This window comes from Ambystoma mexicanum, chromosome 5q (genome assembly GCF_040938575.1).
Source record: "Ambystoma mexicanum isolate Mex_15411 chromosome 5q, UKY_AmexF1_1, whole genome shotgun sequence".
In the NCBI taxonomy this organism is placed as follows: Eukaryota; Metazoa; Chordata; class Amphibia; order Caudata; family Ambystomatidae; genus Ambystoma; species Ambystoma mexicanum.
In genome coordinates, this window is record NC_090933.1 from 979,880,708 (window position 1) to 979,900,397 (window position 19,690).

The 19,690-nt window shown below is 45.9% G+C and overlaps 1 protein-coding gene across 1 annotated transcript in view; it reads right to left on the reverse strand.

Moving 5' to 3' along the window:
- The window catches only part of EIF3E (eukaryotic translation initiation factor 3 subunit E), a 284,648-nt gene that overhangs the window by 165,848 nt on the left and 99,110 nt on the right, over positions 1-19,690 (reverse strand). The window contains exons 4-7 of the mRNA XM_069621505.1: positions 18,738-18,780; positions 18,226-18,330; positions 7,546-7,671; positions 58-182 (exon numbers count right to left, since the gene is read on the reverse strand). Coding sequence (XP_069477606.1) covers positions 58-182; positions 7,546-7,671; positions 18,226-18,330; positions 18,738-18,780 — 399 coding nt within the window. The remainder of the gene's footprint in view (positions 1-57; positions 183-7,545; positions 7,672-18,225; positions 18,331-18,737; positions 18,781-19,690) is intronic.

The window sequence follows — 19,690 nt, forward strand, 5'->3', positions numbered from 1 at the left end:
AATAAGCAACAAAAACAAAAATGCTTGTTTTGCATGCCACCATTTAGAAGTACTTACTGAGGCTGGTATAAGAAAAGATCAATGATGTTGTCTCTGCCTTTCGGGTGGTTAAAAAACACAAATAATGACCAGTGAATGAGCCATGTTCTTTGCTGAAGAGACTGCAGTGGAGAACTAACAGACTGAAGAGAAAAAAAAGAAGAAAAAAAAACTTAGCTACGCATATACAAGAATTTTTCTAGCTACATGTACCAATACAATTACTGATCAATTGGTAAGAGACATTAGGACCAATGCAAAAGGTCAATCTGATCCTGCATCATCTGTTTTATTGTTAAAGCATTTTATGTACAGTATTCAAAACAAAAAACAGGTTGTGCTTTTCCCTGCCAATATCTCTAATTGACACTTGTTAAATTGGCGTGGAGTAGGATTTATTTATTTATTTATTTATTTTTTAGACAACCTAAACCAAAATACCCTAAAAACTCTCCAGTAAGGTATGCTGTCTGTCACAGACTAACATCTTCCCAGGTGTTAGTCAATACTTAATTTTTGTTAGGTTCTCAGCAGGATAATCTAGATTTAGTTTTGCTGAATGTTAATTACAGATGCGTACAATACATAAGATAGATTTAACGAGTACATAGGTCTCAGTCTATACCACAGGCACATGAGTCAGCAACTAAACAAAATATTAGGAAAAAATATTTTTCACCATTGACACTATACACAGAGCTCACCCCCCCCCACCCCCCCGGTACACCCTACCCGACTTGCATCCTCAACCCTCATTTGTGAACCCACTTCACATCCCAAATAACCTTTGAGCCATCCATTCGAATCCCACACACAACTACCCATCAGCACCACCTCTCACCGCTGACCAGAGGAGCTCCCTGGCCCACCTTGAGTCATCCACTGCATGGCTCTCCAAACTCCAAACCCCCTTTACCTGCCCTCCCTCAATGAGAACCCTCAGCCTCCCACATTCTATCAGCGCCAACCCTCCAACTCTCATACCAGAGGGGCACTCTGGCACGCCCAGAAACAACTGATCCCTGCACCGTTCTCTTCAACTCCAGACCATTGCCTCCCAGTCCCCCCTCCTGCCCTCTCCACTCCAACAGGCAGAAGGCCTTTTCCCTCCAAAAGCATCCCACTGCCCAGCGTCAAACTCTCAGACCGGAGAAGCTCTCTGGCACTCCAAAAACTTGGCCCATCTGCCAGCTGTAGCCTTGCGCCTACTTTCGGAAACACACCATGCACCTCTCTCGCTGCCCGCCACCCTCCCCCTGGTCCCTCGCTCCCTCAGCTGCAAACCCAGACACCGCAACACAGCTGATTCAGCCCATCTCACACGAAGGAAGGCACCCCACAACCCAACTGCACCTCCTGTCCCCAGCACCATCCAAACAGACACCAGCCCTCACACTCCAGACCTGCCCCACACCCACCACAACCAACCCAGAAGAAACCCAGGGGCGCTGTGAAAGTTTACACCCAACCCCTCACCCAGTCAGGTGATGCCTCCACCTCCCAGGCCCCAAACACGCCTCCCTTGGCAAGCATTGCCTACCTACCACCATCTCCATCACACCGACCACCCCTAAATGGCATACCCCGGCAACACCCTTCGATGAGAGTGGTGAGTCTTGCCCTTTACCAAACGATCGCCTCAGCTCCCTTCTCTGCTGACCCTCGCACACTCCCTCCACACCCAAAAGCACAAAACTCAGACAATCATTGCCCCTCAACTCTGCATGCCTCACCTGCCCTACACCAATCGATCCACCTACCCTCTCCTGCCCCAACCCCTACCCCTATCCTTGAAGACAGCATCCCCCCTTCTCTCCTTTAACCTGTATCCCCCCCTTTCTGAGCCCTGTGCACCATCCCGCAACACCTAGCCAGACCTCTGTACTTCCCACCATCTCTCACCACCACGCCTCAAGAGCCTTTTGCTACCACCTGACCATCCCACACTAGTGTTGAGTCAAAGACCTGGGCCAGCACGCACTCTTCCCAGTCCCTAGCCACCCACGGGCCACCCTACACACTACCGTATCCCCCCAACCCCCACTACCTCAGACCGTCCTATTACACAGCCCTTCCCAATCAACTTTCTCCCCATCCCCAACAACCCTCTGGCAACCCCAAACATCCAAGCCCAGCCAACCCCGGACACCAGGGTAAACTCCTCCCCCACAACCTCTCAAAGTCACCTACCTCCTCTTCAATGCCCGCTCTGTAGCCAAGAACAAACAGCATCTATGATCTCCTAACCTCCGAGAACACTGATCTTATCTTCATCACCGAAACCTGGTTCTCAGACCACCCCAAGCCCATCTCTCATGAAGCATTCCCACCCGACTACTCAATCACCACCCACCACAGACCTTCCAGAGGAGGCGGATTAGCCATCCGGCACAAACATCATATCTCTATCGGCTCCACTGAAACACACCAGCATAGCTAACTGCGAGTCCCTCCTAGTCAAACTCTCGTGCCTACTCCCTCACACAGCTCTCTACTCGGCTACAGGCCCCCGGGCTACAACAGACTTCCCCAAAAGCTTATGTGACTCACTAGCAGCCATTCTAGTTAACCACCCAGCACTCACCCAACTAGGAGACTAACATCTGGTTTGACCTCCCCAACAACTCCATGACTCTACCACTGGTCGACAGCCTAGAGGCACTCCACTTCACCCAGCATATTAGAGGACCAACACATACTGCTGGTCACACCCTCAATGCCATTTTCAGATCTTCCGACCTCATCTCCACCCACCACTCATCTGGACAGACCTTTCTCCAGCACCACCACCAAAACCATCCTCTAACCCTACATCTCAGTACAAATGCTGCAACAAGGTCAAGGTACTACCAGACCTGGCTGAGACGTTGACAAGCGCACGCCCGTTGCACCCGACCACAGCTAGGCCCTTGCCCATGAAGCTCTTCAGCTCCTGGCTAGACAAATCCCTCATTCCGCTAAACCCCTCCAAGCCAGCTCCCTCCTGCAAAGGGCCTACCCCCAAATGGTCCACCACCCCTAAGACTCAAAACCCATAACCAATCCCTTGAGCGCAAACGGCAAGCTTCCAGAACCACACAAATCAAATCAGTACTTGACCACCACTACAGAAACTACAAAGCAGACATCCGAAAAGGCAGAAAAAGCATTATAATAGGATCCTGAACTGCTGTAGCTGCAGCAAAGGGCTACACAGGGTCATCACATAATTCCTAAGCCCATCCTGCACCGCAGCGCCGACTGCCTCCTCACAAACGCTCTGTAACAACCTGTATGAACACTTCCACAAATAGACAGGACGGCCACCCTCAACGCTAAACTCTCCTGCTTGTCCACCAGCACTACACTGTCTACTAGAGCCAACCTCCCTCCCTGCCGAGAAACCTCCTTTCTGCTCTTTCAACCCAATCTCGAGCGAGGAGTTTGCGAAACTACTATTCGTCAGCTGCCCCTTTCCGGCTCACCCCTTGACCCTCGTCCCACCTCTCTCCACAAAGAAATCTTCACCTCCATCTGTGCAGGAGAATTGGCGAGGTCCATTCTCAACGGCTTACTCCCTTCTGGCAACTTCCCAGACTCCTTCAAAACTGTGCATGTCAAAGATCTGCTTAAAAAAAGCATCCCTGGACCCTCGACTACTAATCAACTACAGGCCGATCTCCAACACCAGATTCCTGGCAAAACTCGACCACGCCGCTTACTCACAGCTCAATGTTTTCATGGAATATAACAATCTCCTAGACCCCCCGCAATCAGGTTTCCGTCCGCGCCATGGGACACAAACCACACTAATCTTAATCTGAGATGACCAAAAAAAGAAACGGACTGAAGGATGCACAGGTCTTATTCTTCTTGATCCCTTGGCAGTGTTTGACACCATCAACCAAATGATCCTACTTCACAGACTGCACTCTTAGGAATACATGTTCCAGCTCTCTCCTGATCACCTCCTTCCTCTCCAACAGACAACAAATCGCCCATTTTCCCCCCCCTTTTCTCTCTGCTGCACTCACAGAGTACCCCAAGCCACCTGCCTCTCACCTGCTCTTCAACCTTCACTTGACACCCCTCCCCCTGACGCAGGATCATCCGCTCACACAACCTCATTTGCTATAACTATGCAGATGACACAAATCATCCTGAGAATTCCTAAATCGACCGCCTACCCCAGCCCTGACCAAGCAGCATGTCTCAGAAATCGACCACTGGATGGCAGCAAACCATCTCCTCCTGAAAACAGGTAAAACGGAAATCATGGTATGCAGACAATCTGCTCTATTCCCCCCAGCAAGCTACCTGGCAACTCACTGGCTGCCTCGACCCTGCGACAATCACCACAGCCAAAAACATTTGCTGCACAATGGACTCCGACCTTACCGTCTCACCACCAACAATTCATCTCAAGCCTGTCATTTCCACTTTAGGCTCCTGAAGCGCATCTTCCCTTACTGTTCCGTACCTACCCTAACAGACTGGCTGCAATTATGTCCATTGTGATGTCCAGACTTGTTGCCTATGCAAACTCCCTCTACCTGGGTGCACCGGCCTAGCTGCCAGACTAAACTCAGCTGCCAAACTAAACTCAGCTGCCAAACTAAACTCAGCTGCCAAACGGCTACTCACATTGGGACAAAGGGATCACATCTCACCGGCTCTCCGTACCCTACACTGGCTCCCAATTGGACGCAGGGTAACATTAAATTTCCAATGCATTACCCACAGAGAGGTATACAAAGCAGGCCCCAAATTCTTATAAGAACTACCCTCCTCCTAGTGCTCCCCACCTCCAATTCAGCCAGGATCAGAGGATCAGCCTACTCAGCCCTAACCCCAACTTTGTGGAACTCACTACCTCCCTGCATTAGACACCGCAAAAGCTACATGGCTTTCTAGAAAGGCACTCAAAACCGGTCTCTTTGCCTAAAAGCACATAAGGGAATGCAGTGAACCACTCAACCTACCACCACGAGCGACACCTGGCGCAGTACATCGCAAATTACAGACACTGTAATAGACAGTCAGGCCGGACGATATCCAACTTCACTAACTAGAGCCTTTGCCCAGACATGAAACCCGATCGTAGCTGCACCCAGGTACCTTACAAAGTATTTGTCGCCTCATGCGCAGGAATTCAGTATGCTCTGAGGCCTAAAGCTATCCATCGCCATTAATCAGGGACGATTGTGCTACTAGACTCGCAACCCAAGAACTAATAACACTCATGAGCTTGATCAAGGCAATGCAATCATGCACTACGCAATCAGTACAAGGCACAGGCCTTCTAATTCTACGCACCTGGAAATCCAAGAGCAGAACTAGATACCGTCAGCCGTCTAGCAGTTATTCTGCTAAGCACACGTACCAGTGAATGTATATAGCAAAACTACCCATCAGTAATCCATCTAGCAGAACTAGCAACCCTAGCACTAATAGCATTTATGAACTTTATGATTGCCCTGCAAAAATGCACTACGCTACAAGTCCAGGAAATGCACTTGCTTGCTAATCCTACACATCTGGAAATTCCTGTGGAGGATTATATAACAAGGAACGCACTTCTTTTCTAATCCCAACTATCTGGGAATGTCCTAGTAGAACTACTAGCAGAACGGCCGACCGAGGACGTTGCAAGCACATATACAGTAACATGAGTTTTGTGACAGATCTGCCCGTCAGTCTTCGCCAAACAATCTGACCCATCAAGAAACCGCAAGATACCATGCTCTCGACAGGCACTAGAAGCTCAACAGGAACAAGATCCCCCCTGGAAAACACAAGACACTAGAACATACCACTACGCTAACTCTTGCCTCTGCACCAACAATAGAATGCAGTTACACCACTCGATTAATTCAGCCTAACTTAACACATACTTGCACACCTCCACGTTCACCTTAACAGTCTTTAGAAGGCAGCTATATCCCTCAGAAATGGGCCTAGTTGCACGCAACGTCATTCACAAATACAGTGCTGCCAAAATGCAGATTCCCATAGTCCATTGGACTTGCAGCACCCATGTTCTATTGATCTTAAACAATGACTGCATCACACCTAACACTATTATGCAGCTACACACCCCCTATTGCACACTGGCTGCACACATACAGAGTGCACCCAAGCATGTTTTACTACACTACTCTCTACTGATCTCAACTGCGGTCTCCGAGGGTGTTCAACCCACAATGCTTTGGAATCATAACAAGGGTAAAAGGCGCTATACAAATGCCCAATAACATAACAAGTCCGTTTTTTTTGCCTCGCTCAACTCCTACTGATTGGGGTGCACTATGTAGATCTTCAGGTTCCCAGTGCAGGGAGTGCTGCTCCTATTTTCTTTCCACCTTTGTTTTTACATGGCAGCAAAAACCACGTTAAGTGGAATGCTGCAGGGCACTCTCTCTCTGGGTTACCTTTTGTTATTATAATGTGCACTGAAAAGGGTACTTGCAGTGAAGAGATGTTTAATCTTTTGCAGTGCAGTTCTATTTACCATTTTACCACAATAAATCCTGGAGTAACATACTCAATATGGCTGCTCCTTGGGGCATCTTTGTTGCCAGTCTTCCTGACTTCTTGGGTCAGACAACATATTGTGCGGCCATGCACTTTAGCAGGCTTCCTGCAAGTAAGCGGTTAGGGCGGAATTACATTAGTTGAGTTTTGCCATCCCATTTATTTATTTTTATTAACTTATTTGCATTTATAAAGCACGCGCACACAACCCCGGGTCATTAAGGCGCTATTATAAGACGACGTCTCAGTTGTAGAACGTAGGTAGGCGTCTAAGTTACACTGGGACTCCTAAACCTTTTAAGACAAGACCCTGGCCCTGTCCCTGCACTGTGGAAACTCCCATTCATCTGTCAGAAAGGGGATAGAACACTGGATTATTTAGAATTAGCATTTTCATAAACAAACAGGTGTGTCATTGTAGTTAAAGGTGGTCCAACAACTTTTTCCTGTGACCCCAATATAAGCCTCACTTAAGCAGGATTCCTGGAGGGACCTCTGGGTTCAACCACACTAAATCCTGCTTCAGAAGATAGATAACCTTTCCCCAGTCCCTGCTAAAAGACAGTTGGAAGCCTAGAAGGGTGCAAAAGGATCGATGGCCAGGGTCAACCAGGTGGGAATTTGAAATGGACGAAGCTGTACATGCACCCAGGCTTTGCATTTTGGTAAATGCTTTTTGCTGCAAATAAGTGCCAGACAGTCCCCACACATAATATCCCAGGTGCAAGGCGAAATGAGAACTGTGGGCTAGAAGAGCAGTAGTTGCTGCAGTAAGTTGCTATATCAAGTTACTTTCTGGCAGCATTCGTTTCCAGCTGGCAATGCATGGCCACATATAAAATATGCGGATACACACACACTGGGAATCTTCCAAACAAACATCCATTAACCCTCTAACGTCACAGTCCAAAAAATATTTAAAAGTTCAATACACAATTTAATCAACCCATAAATCATCATGTATACTTTAAATAACCTGGAAATATAGCTTACATTATTATCTATAGTTTCTCTTAATCTCGTGAGATCCTCCATAGCCGAATCCCAGTTCTGCATCAAGATTTCTGAAGCCAGCTTCCCCCAAAGTGAACTCAAAGCATTCCGATCTGTTGCTGGAACCTAAGTAAAAGGAATTCAGAACAAAATCAATGCTATGGGTTTAGCAGTAATCGCAGTATATTTATTCATAAACTGCCCCAGAAAGCATTCAAAATTGTGTAAATGAATGATGCAGCTCTCAAATCAAGCACCAAATTTAGGTAGAACAAAATAACACTACCAAAAACAAACACATATCCAATAACTTAATCAGAATTTGGTACAAATCAAACATTAGATAGCCCAGAAGCCATAAATCAGGGAAAGGGTAGGCGGGTCAGGTGGGGTGATGTACCACCACCCTGCATTCTCAGAAAACTTAAATGCCCAAAGTTCACCTTCCCTGCACCGAGCACCTTTGGGGATTCAGAAGACAGCCTGATTGGGACACCTTAAAGAGCCATGGTTTGACCCTGTCCGGACTTGGATGGGCCTCCAACTCCTGGCCGAGGATCTCATCGTCGTCATGCCCCAGTGTTAGGGAGAATTTTTATTCTTGTGTGAATTCCCTTCAACCTTTGAGACCCCAGCTCTTTAAGGACTTTTAATTTTTCTCACTTGTGTTTTTACTGGATTTGGATTTTGTTATTTCACTGTGTTTGGAGTCTGACAAACTCCATAAGCATCTGCTTTTTGTATGGTGACACACAGCACCTTCGTTGCAGTGTCACAAAGAAATCATTTTACATTTCTCACAAGGTTTAAATACCTTTTCTTGTGTGAACTACAATTCCAAGAATAGTAAAGTGGAATGGACTTCACTTACCTTCTCTCTCAGTAGGTCCAACACACCACATATGATGTAGCGTGCTTGTGGGTTACCTAGTAGTCCCTTATCCTATCTCGTAACATTCTTATGTTACCCTCACTACTTTAAATGGCTGGTGGCAGTGGTTTACCTTTTCCTACCATTGTGCTTTTCTACCGCAGCTGAATCCTCAGCTGCAGTATGTTAGGCACAATTGCATGCAGTACCCTCTGGGACCACTACACACAATTAGGACTACAGGTGTTAGCCAAACCAACCTAAGTCGGTACCACAGAGCTTTTGGTAGCGAGCTGAGCAGCCAGGTGTGATCAGTACAAGCAATTACACAGAGGACATTCGATCACAGTGGTTCAAGTAGACACTTATACCCAGGGTTTCTTGGTAAAACACTTATTATAATTTAGAAAACATTCACTAGAAGAGGCAACTTAATATTATATACCAATACACTTCAATACAAAGCTCTAAGATTGTTAGACAGTTGGAGCTCCACTGAAATAGGAGCTAAATGGCAGTTCAGTTACTTAGAAGTGAGCAAAAGGGACAAGGTAAGTAGAATAGATCACATATACTTGTTAGTGCAAATAGTTTCAGTTCACCAGAATCGTTCAATTCAAGTCAACAGGCCCGGACAAAGTCAATGGGCTAGTGTTCTGGATAGGAAAGAGCAGTTCTGGTATCAAACAGTAAAGTCTTTGCAAAAGTTCTCAGAAGTAGTTTAGGCGAAAAAGATTCATGTTGAGTCACAAGCTGATCAGGCCTGCAAGTTGGGCAAGTTTCACAAACTTTCACTGCGAGAGTGACATCCTCTCAATCGGGTTGGCACAGTACCTTAATATGAATAAACCAATGCAGCTGAAGTCGTTGGTTGCTGGCAGTTCCTGCAGATCTCTGTTCCTGAGCCTCAGTCGTGGGGACAAGAGGGAGGACGTCGGGTGACTCCTGCACTGCATGGGATCGTTGAAAAAGCAAACACGATGGGAGTCACTTCAGTTACGGCATCCGTAGATTCAAGCACACAAGCTGGTTTCCCCTCTCCCAGGTTAATCCTAACCAGCCTTGAGAATGGTATCCGGGTGGCTTACGAGTTGATTGGTCCCACCAACTCAAAGGAAGAAGTTGTCCTTGAAGGGGCTTCTCTATCGAGATGAACCTGGAAATTCGGACCTGCAGCAGGGCTTCACCAGGCAAACGAACGGTCCAGGAGTTGCAGCAGCCGTGTTCTTCCAGCTCTTATTCGGTTCTTTTGTTCCATACTGGCCTTTTAAACAGTTCTCTCCCTTTCATTCCAGCCTTACAGTCACTCACCCAGCAGGACAGTCAGCCAATCATGCCAGAGTGCATTTGGGTCTCTCCTAGGAGCACAGGGAGTTTCGGGCACCTCCCTCAATTCCAGCTCATCCTAGACACTCTGGCACCAGAGGCAGTCTTCGGTCCTGAAGCCCGCCAAAGGCACACGAACAAAGGGACCAAACCTGGTTTGGCACGCACAGACACTCTAGAAGGACCTTTCCAAAAAGAAACAAAAAAAGACCGGGACCTGTTTAAACAAAGGGGCTTAAGGCGCCATCTTAAAAAACATGGCTCCCATGATTTTTAGCTACCAGTGTTCGCTGTCATGGTAGTTCATTGTAAAACCACTGCCACCAGCCTTTTCAATAGGAAAGGCTAGCATTTGACTGCTACAGGAGTATTTAGACACAGGGGATACTATATAACCCCTCCAGCACTCCATTGTAAATTGGTGTGTGCTGGGTCTAGGAATTTGGAAAGACTAGTAAAGTCAATTTCACTTTACATTCTCTGGGAAACAGTTTATCGCACAGAAGGTATTTAAACCTTTGTGAAGTCTAAAAGACATCTCTGTCAGTGCACTGAGGGTGCTGTGTAACACATGAAAAGATGATGCCAATGGAGTTATCTAAAACTCCATGATCAAAGAACACACGTGTAAACCACACATCAAAATACATGAAAGAATGGGGGGAAAAAAGCTCACACTTTTTACAGGTAAAAAAAAATTCCAGTAAAGTTGCTGGGGTTCTCTAAGGTGAAGGGAATTCGCATATTTATGAGAATTCTCCCTAACAGTACAGCACCCATGGGTGACCATTTCATCAACATTCCCCCTTTTTTTCTCAACATTTTCTCACCATTTTCTGTTTGTAAGGTTTTTCTTGGGTTTTGCTCTGTGCGTTGAGCCAGGTTTGAGTCCTTTGTCTTGCCTTTGGCGGGCTTCAGCCCTGAAGCCCGCCCCTGGCTCCAGTGTGTCTGGAAGGACAGGATGTGAGGTAGGGTCCCGAAACTCCCTGTTAAGCAAGATTGTATGCAGTACCCATAGGGTGCACTACAACCTTGACGTCCTGGCAGTAGTAACCCAACCTTTGGTAAGTCTGTACTATACAGGTTGTTAGTGTGGGCGAGTAGCCAGGCATATCTCAAGAGGGGGTCAATGTGAGCTGTAGGGGAGTTACGAGGTTCACAGTGACATGTATCCAAGCAAACACTTACACACAGGGTTTCTTGATATAACAATTCATTTATTCACCAGTCAGTTAATGTAAGCCTTCTTCTGAAGGGAGCACTGTTAAACACTGCACAATATACTTCAAAATTACACAATCTTAGTTCAGAATCAGCAAAAGCCCATTTGGGATGGCATACAGCAGAGACCTACATCCTCAGGTGACTTCAATTGCTAGGGTGCGGTTGACAATGTATTACTGTTGACATTCAGAATTAGTTAATAGCAAGTAAAAAGGCAAAGATTAGAGCAAACAAGATACCACAAATATTTCTTAAGCAGGCAAATACTTTCAGATCCCCCAATAAGAGTCATTCAGTTAAAACAGGCTAAGCCAAAGTCAATAGGCAAGAGTCTAGATAGGCTGAAGCAATTATTTGAAGTTAAGTAGGAATGTCTTTGCACAATGTTTTAGAAGTCCTTGAAGAAAAAGATGAATCAATGTAGGGCCACAAGCTGTTGGAAGAAGATGTAAGCAACTACAGCAAGTGGTAAATTCTTAGACTTTGTACAGTACCTTTAAAGTGAAGAAAAGATGCAGATGACTTGTTCCTGTGCAGCTCTGCAGATCTCACTTTTCCTGGGCCCCAGTCGTGCAATCCTCAGCTGTTCAGTGTTTCAGCTCCTCGCGTCTACCGCAAATACCATCACCGCGGTTCCTGGCTGTCGAGATGGACTTTCCTTGCTTCTGGAATCCTGCACTCCGTTGAGGGGGGCTCAGGCTCGGTCAGTCCTGCTTCCTGGGAGTCCCGAGGATCTTCCTGGAGCTCTTGGCCAACTTAAAAGTAACACACACAAACTGGTGTTCCTCTCCCTGGCTCTACGGTTTCTAGCAGCAACTCTGGAAATTCAACCAACTCCGAGATGGATGTGCAGGTGGCTTACTTTGGAGTTGATTGGTCCCACCAAATCAAGGGAGAAGTCGTCCTTGCAGGGGCTTCTGTCGATACAGATTTGGAGTTTCAGCACAGCAGCAGGGCTTCACCGACGAACCAACAGTCCAGGAGTTGCAGCAGGCGTCTTCAAATTTTTCGGTTCCTTCGTCCAGTGGTCGACTCTGCCTTCCAAGCCAAAAGCCTTGCCTTTGCCGGCCAATCACTACAGAGTGCATTTGGTCTCCTAGGATACCAAGCACAGGGAGTTCCACCCTTACTTCCTGCCCACGCCATACACCCTGGAGCCAGAGGCAGGCTTCCCTTGTGAATCCTGCCAAAGGCAAAGCGAACAATTGGATCAAACCTGGTTTGGTGTGCAGAGTAAATCTCAAGGAGGACCTTTCCACAAAGAAACAGCGAAAAAAGAAGACCGGGGCCATTTGACAAAAATGGCACCCTTGGGTGCTTTAATGCAGCTGCGAACGCATCCCGTGGTAAATGCACACCACGGTAGTTAAAACGAAACCACTGCCACCAGCCATTCAATGAGAAAAGGTTAACAAAAATGTTACATGAGAGGCTAGACAAAGGGGATACTAGGTAACCCCTCCAGCACCCTTTTGTAAGATAGTGTGTGCTGGGTCTAGAAAGTTACAAATTTAAGTAAAGTCAATTTCACTTTACTGCGCTTGGAAAAAGTTTATCCAAGAGAAGGTATTTAAACCTTTGGGAAATCTGAAGGACTTCCATGTGCCACTGCACTGAAGGTGCTGTAGGACACAATGTAAAAGATGCCTATGGAGTTTGTCAGACTCCACAAGCAAATGAAAAGTTCAAAATCACATTAGAATATATGGGAGAGTGGGAAACAAAATGTCTTACTCTCTCCAGGGTAAAATAAATCAAGTTCTCAAAATCCAGCAAAGTTGCTGGGGTTCTCTAAGGTGGAGGGAATTGGCAAATTTCTGAGAATTCTCCCTAACAGCTGCTTGGAGATTTTCTGCACAACAGCAGAAATAAACCTTTAATTAAACGATAGTAGCTCAAAAATGCGATCGAGCAAATTAGAATGGCAGAATCTGCGGCCTTTAACATTGCAGACCTCTTGCTCAACACAACAAACTACACTTACAAAACATGTTATACAAAATCAATTAATCTAAACTACATAACCTTATCTAATGTGTGGTGAAAAGAATGCAAAGAAATGCTTTTCTGGGTGTATTTTTCTAAGTAGCACACAGACCAAATGCTCCCTCAAGTACAGCAAAACTACATCTACTCTAAATACAAAGTCACACCAGGGAAAGCATGTGACACCAAAGTCAAAACCAGTTGTCGGATGCTTTGCTAAAAGAGAGTTTACTCATCTTCTATTTTTGTACACCTTTAGGCTATTGGATTTCCATATTTACACTATGTGGCTAGTATCGATCAATTATACAAGCCACATCAAATCGATATCATCCATTAGTCAGCACATTGAGCCCAGATCAGCTGGGGAAGGATTACAAGCAAGAGACTGAACGGCTGGGATTTTCCTTGTGATCCTTTCTAAGGTCTGGTAACGCCTCTCTCCAGCAGGAGCTGTCCTAGGAAACGCAATAAAAGGGCACAACCTTCCCAAAAGGACTAGACTCACACCAGGGTGCTGAATACCAATAGGGCCTTTCATGCTATTGGCAAGAGAAGGGGGTTGGGTTAACGCAGGCAGGGGGGGAGCTCTGAACAGTTACCACCATCTTGGTTCTCAATAGATTTGCTTTCTTCCCGTCTCCTCCACTTCCTGTAACACAAGGAACTTGATCTCAGAAAGACAACTTATGTTTGAAAGGAGTTCACTTCATTAGCTTAAGGGTAACAGGAAAATGGTAATTTGTCAAATCTTCCCTGAAAAGGACTACCAACTAATGTTGGTTATGAAAATGAGACACTTTAATCATTTCCCCCCAAACAACCTTCCTCCCACGCCCCAAGACCAGAAACTTTTAAAATGTGCCTTCATTCCAGAAAAGCTCAATATCAAGTGTTTGCGGCAGAGGTTCGAGGTTTTATCAGAATGGAAAACACACGTGCCTCAAACATTAAAATCTATCCATGTGAGCCTTCACAGCATGCTCACCGACTAACCACTATGGATAGGTGCATGCTACCTCTGACAAACAACCCATTGTCAAGTGCTCAGATCCCCACTTTTAGTTCTGTTCATGTTCCCTGGCAGTACCTGCACTTCACTGGGGAAAAGCATGACTGCTGCAGAAAAGAGATGCATTGAAAATAGCTAGTATCAGACTATGTGGGGGAGCTTTTTAGGGGGAACTTAAAAGAATCAAACTGAAACCACCCTTGCCTGCAAAATTTCACTTTTAAGCATCTGTCTTATGGTTGACGTATACTATGAAAATATACAAGTTTAAATTACTTAAGCAAACCCAAAAGGTGATGGCTGAAGTAGATCTGGGCAGACCAGGCTGAACCGCTGTCACATCCCTTCTGCACAAGACCAGAGGCCTTCCTAGACATGTTTCAGCCTCATTGGGCACAGTCAATCAGGAGTAGCTTGGTCTGTAGGCCCAACAGGCTCAGGACCCACGTCTGGACAAGCCGTCCCCCTGGGGTGGTCTCATGCTGAAGGGATGAGATGTTATTTTGCATTTATATAGTGCCTTATTTAACACTGGTATGGTCTGAAGGCGCTGGTAGGTTGAACGCCCTTGGGAACCGAAGTTCAGATCAGTAGAGCATCTCAAAGGTGCGCGTGAGCACCGGATAGGTGTGCAGCTGGTGCAGTATTCGTGTAATAGCTGCTTCTTAGCGGTAGGTGTGGTGGTTGAGAGATCAGGAGTATGTGTTCGTTCTGGCAGGATTTATCCAGACCGAGTGTGGCTGCGTTAGGCCTGAGGAGAACGCCTGGCTGGGGGGGGGGGGGTATTGGATGGTGGGGTTCGCGGTGTAACCAGCAGTCTTTACTTAGAATGATGTGGAGTATGCGGCGGATGTTGGTATGAGAACAGTTATACCGAATGGTGTCATAGTATCTCTGTTCTAGTTGAGTGGTGGTGTGGAGGGGAGAGTAAGCGTGGTTGGTTTGATATGATGGGTTATATGCTTTTTCAAAACGTTCTCTGCATTCCAAACCATACTAAATACGTCACGCAATTCTATGCGCTCCAGTCCGTTTCATGCACTCCTATCCACTCCATGCATCCCAATCTGCTCCACACATTCCGGTTAGCTCGACGCACGCATGCACTCCTGTCTGCCCCACGCATGCACTCTTGTCCGCCACACGCACTCAAATGCGCTCTATTTACTCCATGTCGTGTATACCAAGTTGTTATATGCACTCCGTCCACACATTTCGCCCGTAAACATCTTCATACTTCATCCTTCCCATCCACCTATTTCACACGTTACATCAACTTGCGTCATCCGTTTCATCCAAATACAGCACCCGATCCAACCACCTACGGCGCCCGATCCATCCATATACGGCACCCATTCTATCACATGTTAACCGTTCCATCTATGTACATCACTCGTTCCATCCACGGCCGGCACTCGTTTGATCCATATATGTGATCAATTCCATTCACATATATCATTTGTTCTATCCATATAGACTCCATCTACATACTTCACTCGTTCCATCCGCACTATGCATTCAGCAGCTCTACATACTCATCCATTCTACGCACTCATCAGTACTGCTTGCAATCTGTGCTCTTTCGTTCTATGTACTGATCCGCTCTACGCAACTCGTCCACTCTACCCGACACGTCCGTTCCACTCTAGGCACTCGTTCTCTCCAGGCACTCGTCCTCTTTATACCCTCACACACACTATGCATTTGCCTGTTTTGCGCACTCTGCCCCCCTCTACGCACCGCACCCCTTTTCCATATGCACTCTTTCGCTCATATGCACTCGTCTGCTCTATATACTTGTCGGCCGTACACACTAGTCTGTTCTATGCAGTCCTCCACTCTACGTTCTTCCGCTCGGCTCATTCATCCCGCTCATCCATCAGCTCTACATGCATTCCGCACTCATCCGTTCTACATGCTTATCCGTTCTGCGCACTCACCCGGTCTATGTAACTCCTCCACTCTAGGCATTTGTCTGCTTTATCCCCTCGTATGCTCCACTCACGCACTCAGGCACTCAACCTGATCATTCTATACACTCATCAATCTACATACTCATTCGATTTACACACTCATTCGAACTATATAGTCATCTGTTCTTCCACTCGTGCATTCTTCCACTCTGCGCATTCATCTGGTCCACACGCTTCATCCATTCTAACTATTTCATCCATGTGATTCACTTCGTTCACTCCTCATGAATTATGTCCATTTCAGGAGTTTAAGTCTCTTTACTGTTTCCGTATGATTTATTGTTATTAACCACTTCATTGCTTTGATCCATTTTAATCTGTGCATTCCGATTGTCCTAGTTTATATTAGGGGTTACAAGCTGTCAATTCCTCGCATCAGGTAGTTTGTTGGATTGGTGTCATGGAGATGCTGTTACCCTGTTTGGGTTAGTTTGGAATGGGTTGGTTTTAGGGGAAGATCCAGGTTTTCAGCTGGAAAGAGGTTAAATCCTCAGTTAGGCGGATGTGGGGTGGGAGTGAGTTCCATAGCGTGGGGGCCAAGGCTGAGAATGATGAACGGCCTAGCCTGGCTGAGTTTGTTTTAGGTATGACTAGGAGGCCGGCTAAGCTTGATCTTAGGGTGCGTGGGGGGTGACAGGGTTTTAGCTTGTCTTGAAGATATTGGAGGTCTGGTTTTATGTAATGCTCGATGGGAGATGCAGGTTTTGAAAGTCACCCATCGGGCTACAGGAAGCCAGTTCAGCGTTTTAAGGGCTGGGGAGACGTGGTCTCTTGGGCCGAGCCAAGCGCAAGTAGCATTTTGGTTGCCGCATTTTGTGCCCTTTGGAGTTTATTCAATTGGTAGGCGTGGATTCCAAGGTATAGGGGTTTTGCGTAGTCAAGTCTTGATATAACGATTGATTGGACCGCGGAGAGTTGAGAAAGGAAAGCTATGGAAAGATGTGCCTAAGGGTTTTAAGGTGGTAGTGGCAGGACTTTGAGACGTTGACTTGGCGCGAGAGTGTTAGGTCAGAGTCAAGGGTGCATCAAGATTTTTCACGGAGTTGGGGGGGGGGGGTCGGTGAGTTGCCCATGGCGGGTGGCCAGGGTAGTGGGTGCGGAAGAAGTTTGGAGTTGCCACAAACCATGATTTCTGTTTTGGAGGGGTTTAACAAGGTGACTTTGGGTCATCCAGAGTTCTAGGTCAAGGAGGCAGGAGGTCAGGTCGGGTGTTGGGTTTTGAGTTCAGGAGTTTTAGAATTAGTCGAGTGTTGTTGGCGTAGTTGTAACACAGGATGTTGTGCGAACGAATTATTGGTGGGAGGGTGATCAAGTAGAGATTGAACAGGAGGGCGGATAGGCATGCTCCTTGTGGGACTCCCGATGCTATTTTTTACACTTCTAAATTCAAGCTGTAAATGTACTTCTAAATTCAACTTTCAATGAGCGGCTATTGGGCAGACTTCGAATTCAACTTTTACAGAGAGGCTATTGGGCACACTTCTAGATCCAACTTTCAAACGGAGGCCGTTAGGCACGTTTCTAAATAGAACTTCTAAATGTACTTCTAAATTCAACTTTTCACAACGTGGCCATTGGGCACACTTCTAAATTCACCGAGAGGCTATTGGACACACTTCTAGATACAATTTTCCATGAGCGGCTATTGGGCGCACTTCTAAATTCACAGAGGCTATTGGGGGCGCTTCTAAATTCACAGAGAGGCTATTGGGCACACTTCTAGATTCACAGAGAGGCTATTGGGCACACTTCTAGATTCACAGAGAGGCTATTGGGCACACTTCTAGATTCACAGAGAGGCTATTGGGCACACTTCTAGATACAATTTTCCATGAGCGACGATTGGGTACGTTTCTAAATTCAACTTTCACAGAGTGGCTATTGGAACACTTCTGAACTTAGAAACAGAGGGATGTGACCAAGTTTGGGGTGGGACCAATCCTGATATGCATATGGTCTTGGTCTGGAGGGTTGCACAGAGCTGTGCCTGTGGTTATGATGGATTCAAAACCTTCCAGCCACCACCTTTTGATTTAATGTACTTTCCACTGAACCTGTGTAGAAAACGGTTTACTCGTTTGGTTTGAATGTTAGAGTTCTGCTAAATAGCATTGTGCACAGCTTGTTTAAACACAATCAAAAACTAGAATAACTGCAAAACACATTGTGTAGAATAGTTATAATATATGTGACAATAGGTCATAAAATGTTTATGTCATTGGAAAATATTGCCGTTCTACATTTCAACAAAACGTATAAAAACAAGGGAAACAAGAAGAGTAGCTTACCAGTACTCTAAAAAAGTAAAGGTATTCTGCAGCTCCTGAATAGTTTCCACATTCATATTGGAATTTGGCATATCTGTATAGTGTGTCCAAATATTCTTGCCTGAACTGTACGGGGAGAAGAAAATACATATTTTACCACCGACAGCGTTTTATTATACAAACATTCCAGTATACAGGATTTTATGTATGCAACATCATACACATACAGTATGGTTTGTGGGCAGGTCCAAGTCTTTCAGAAACTAAATTTATTCTAATGTGATCCAATCACTTTATATTGATCAAATGCAATATGTTTTCTTATAAATGTCAAACTGCAGTTCATTTTAGAGACTGTACAACGGCAGTTCAGGAGCATCCACAATGTGAAACATTTTTCAGAGGATGTACTTTTGGTGAAAGTGTGCTACTTTCATCATAATTACACAACTATTTAAGACTTCCATAGTGACTAAATCTATACATGTTTACACGTGGTTACTCCAGTTAGAAATAAAGGTTACAGGACTTACACCGTGTTTTTCAGCTAGGTAATCAAACAGCATTCGACCATCCCTGCAAAGAGAAAAAAGTTCTAAAAATAGAATATCACAATGCAACTGAAAAAGTATGGCAATCCCAAAGGTGACAAATTCAATTTCTACAGAAGCAGAGCAGCTATTCAGATAGTTACACATTTTAATATAGATGAACACTACATGGTGCGAGGTTGAACTTAAACAATGCCTTCATAATCAGCCAATACTCTTTCAATATGTACATGAAATGCAGCAACTGAAGTGCAACTGTACATAAAGCTTGAGCCTCCTTACAATCTAAAACGGTAGAGTTGCCTGTGTAAGCAACATACTGACATGCTCTTACTAATGTTTTACTAGTATTACCACCACTCCGGTGCCGGGGTCTTTGGCAAACAAAATCTACTGGTGAGAATATGAGACCAGCATGCGTCAGTCGCACATGGTTTAAAGCCCAATTTGGGTGGTGGCATCTGAGTAGCTACTGTTCCTAAACAAATGCAAGATCAGAAGGGAGGGGGCCTGGAAGCAAGAACTTGGGGGCAGAAAGCAAGACCAGGGCGAGGGGTGGAGGGAAGTCAGACCAGGGGGAGAGGGGACCAAAGTGGGTCCTGAAAAAGGGGGTGGGGGACAAAAGTGAGATTAGAGGAAGGCTCTGGGTGTGGACAAATGAGACTGAAGATGGGGAGGTGGAAACAAATAGGAAACCAAACAAAGAGGTCCAGGGGGGTGGGAGGGGAAACAATGGGAGAAAAGAGATAAGAGGGTGCAGGGCACAAAGGAGTTCAGAGGTAGTAGGGGCAAGGAGGCCAGGCAAAGAGGGGAGGGTGACCCATGCAGCTCCCATTTCATGGTTGTATTACATTGATCCTCTACCTTGCAATCAGTCCAAGCTACGACAATTCAGTCATCATGGGAGCCGTAGTCCCAAACATCTGGAGGTTCAG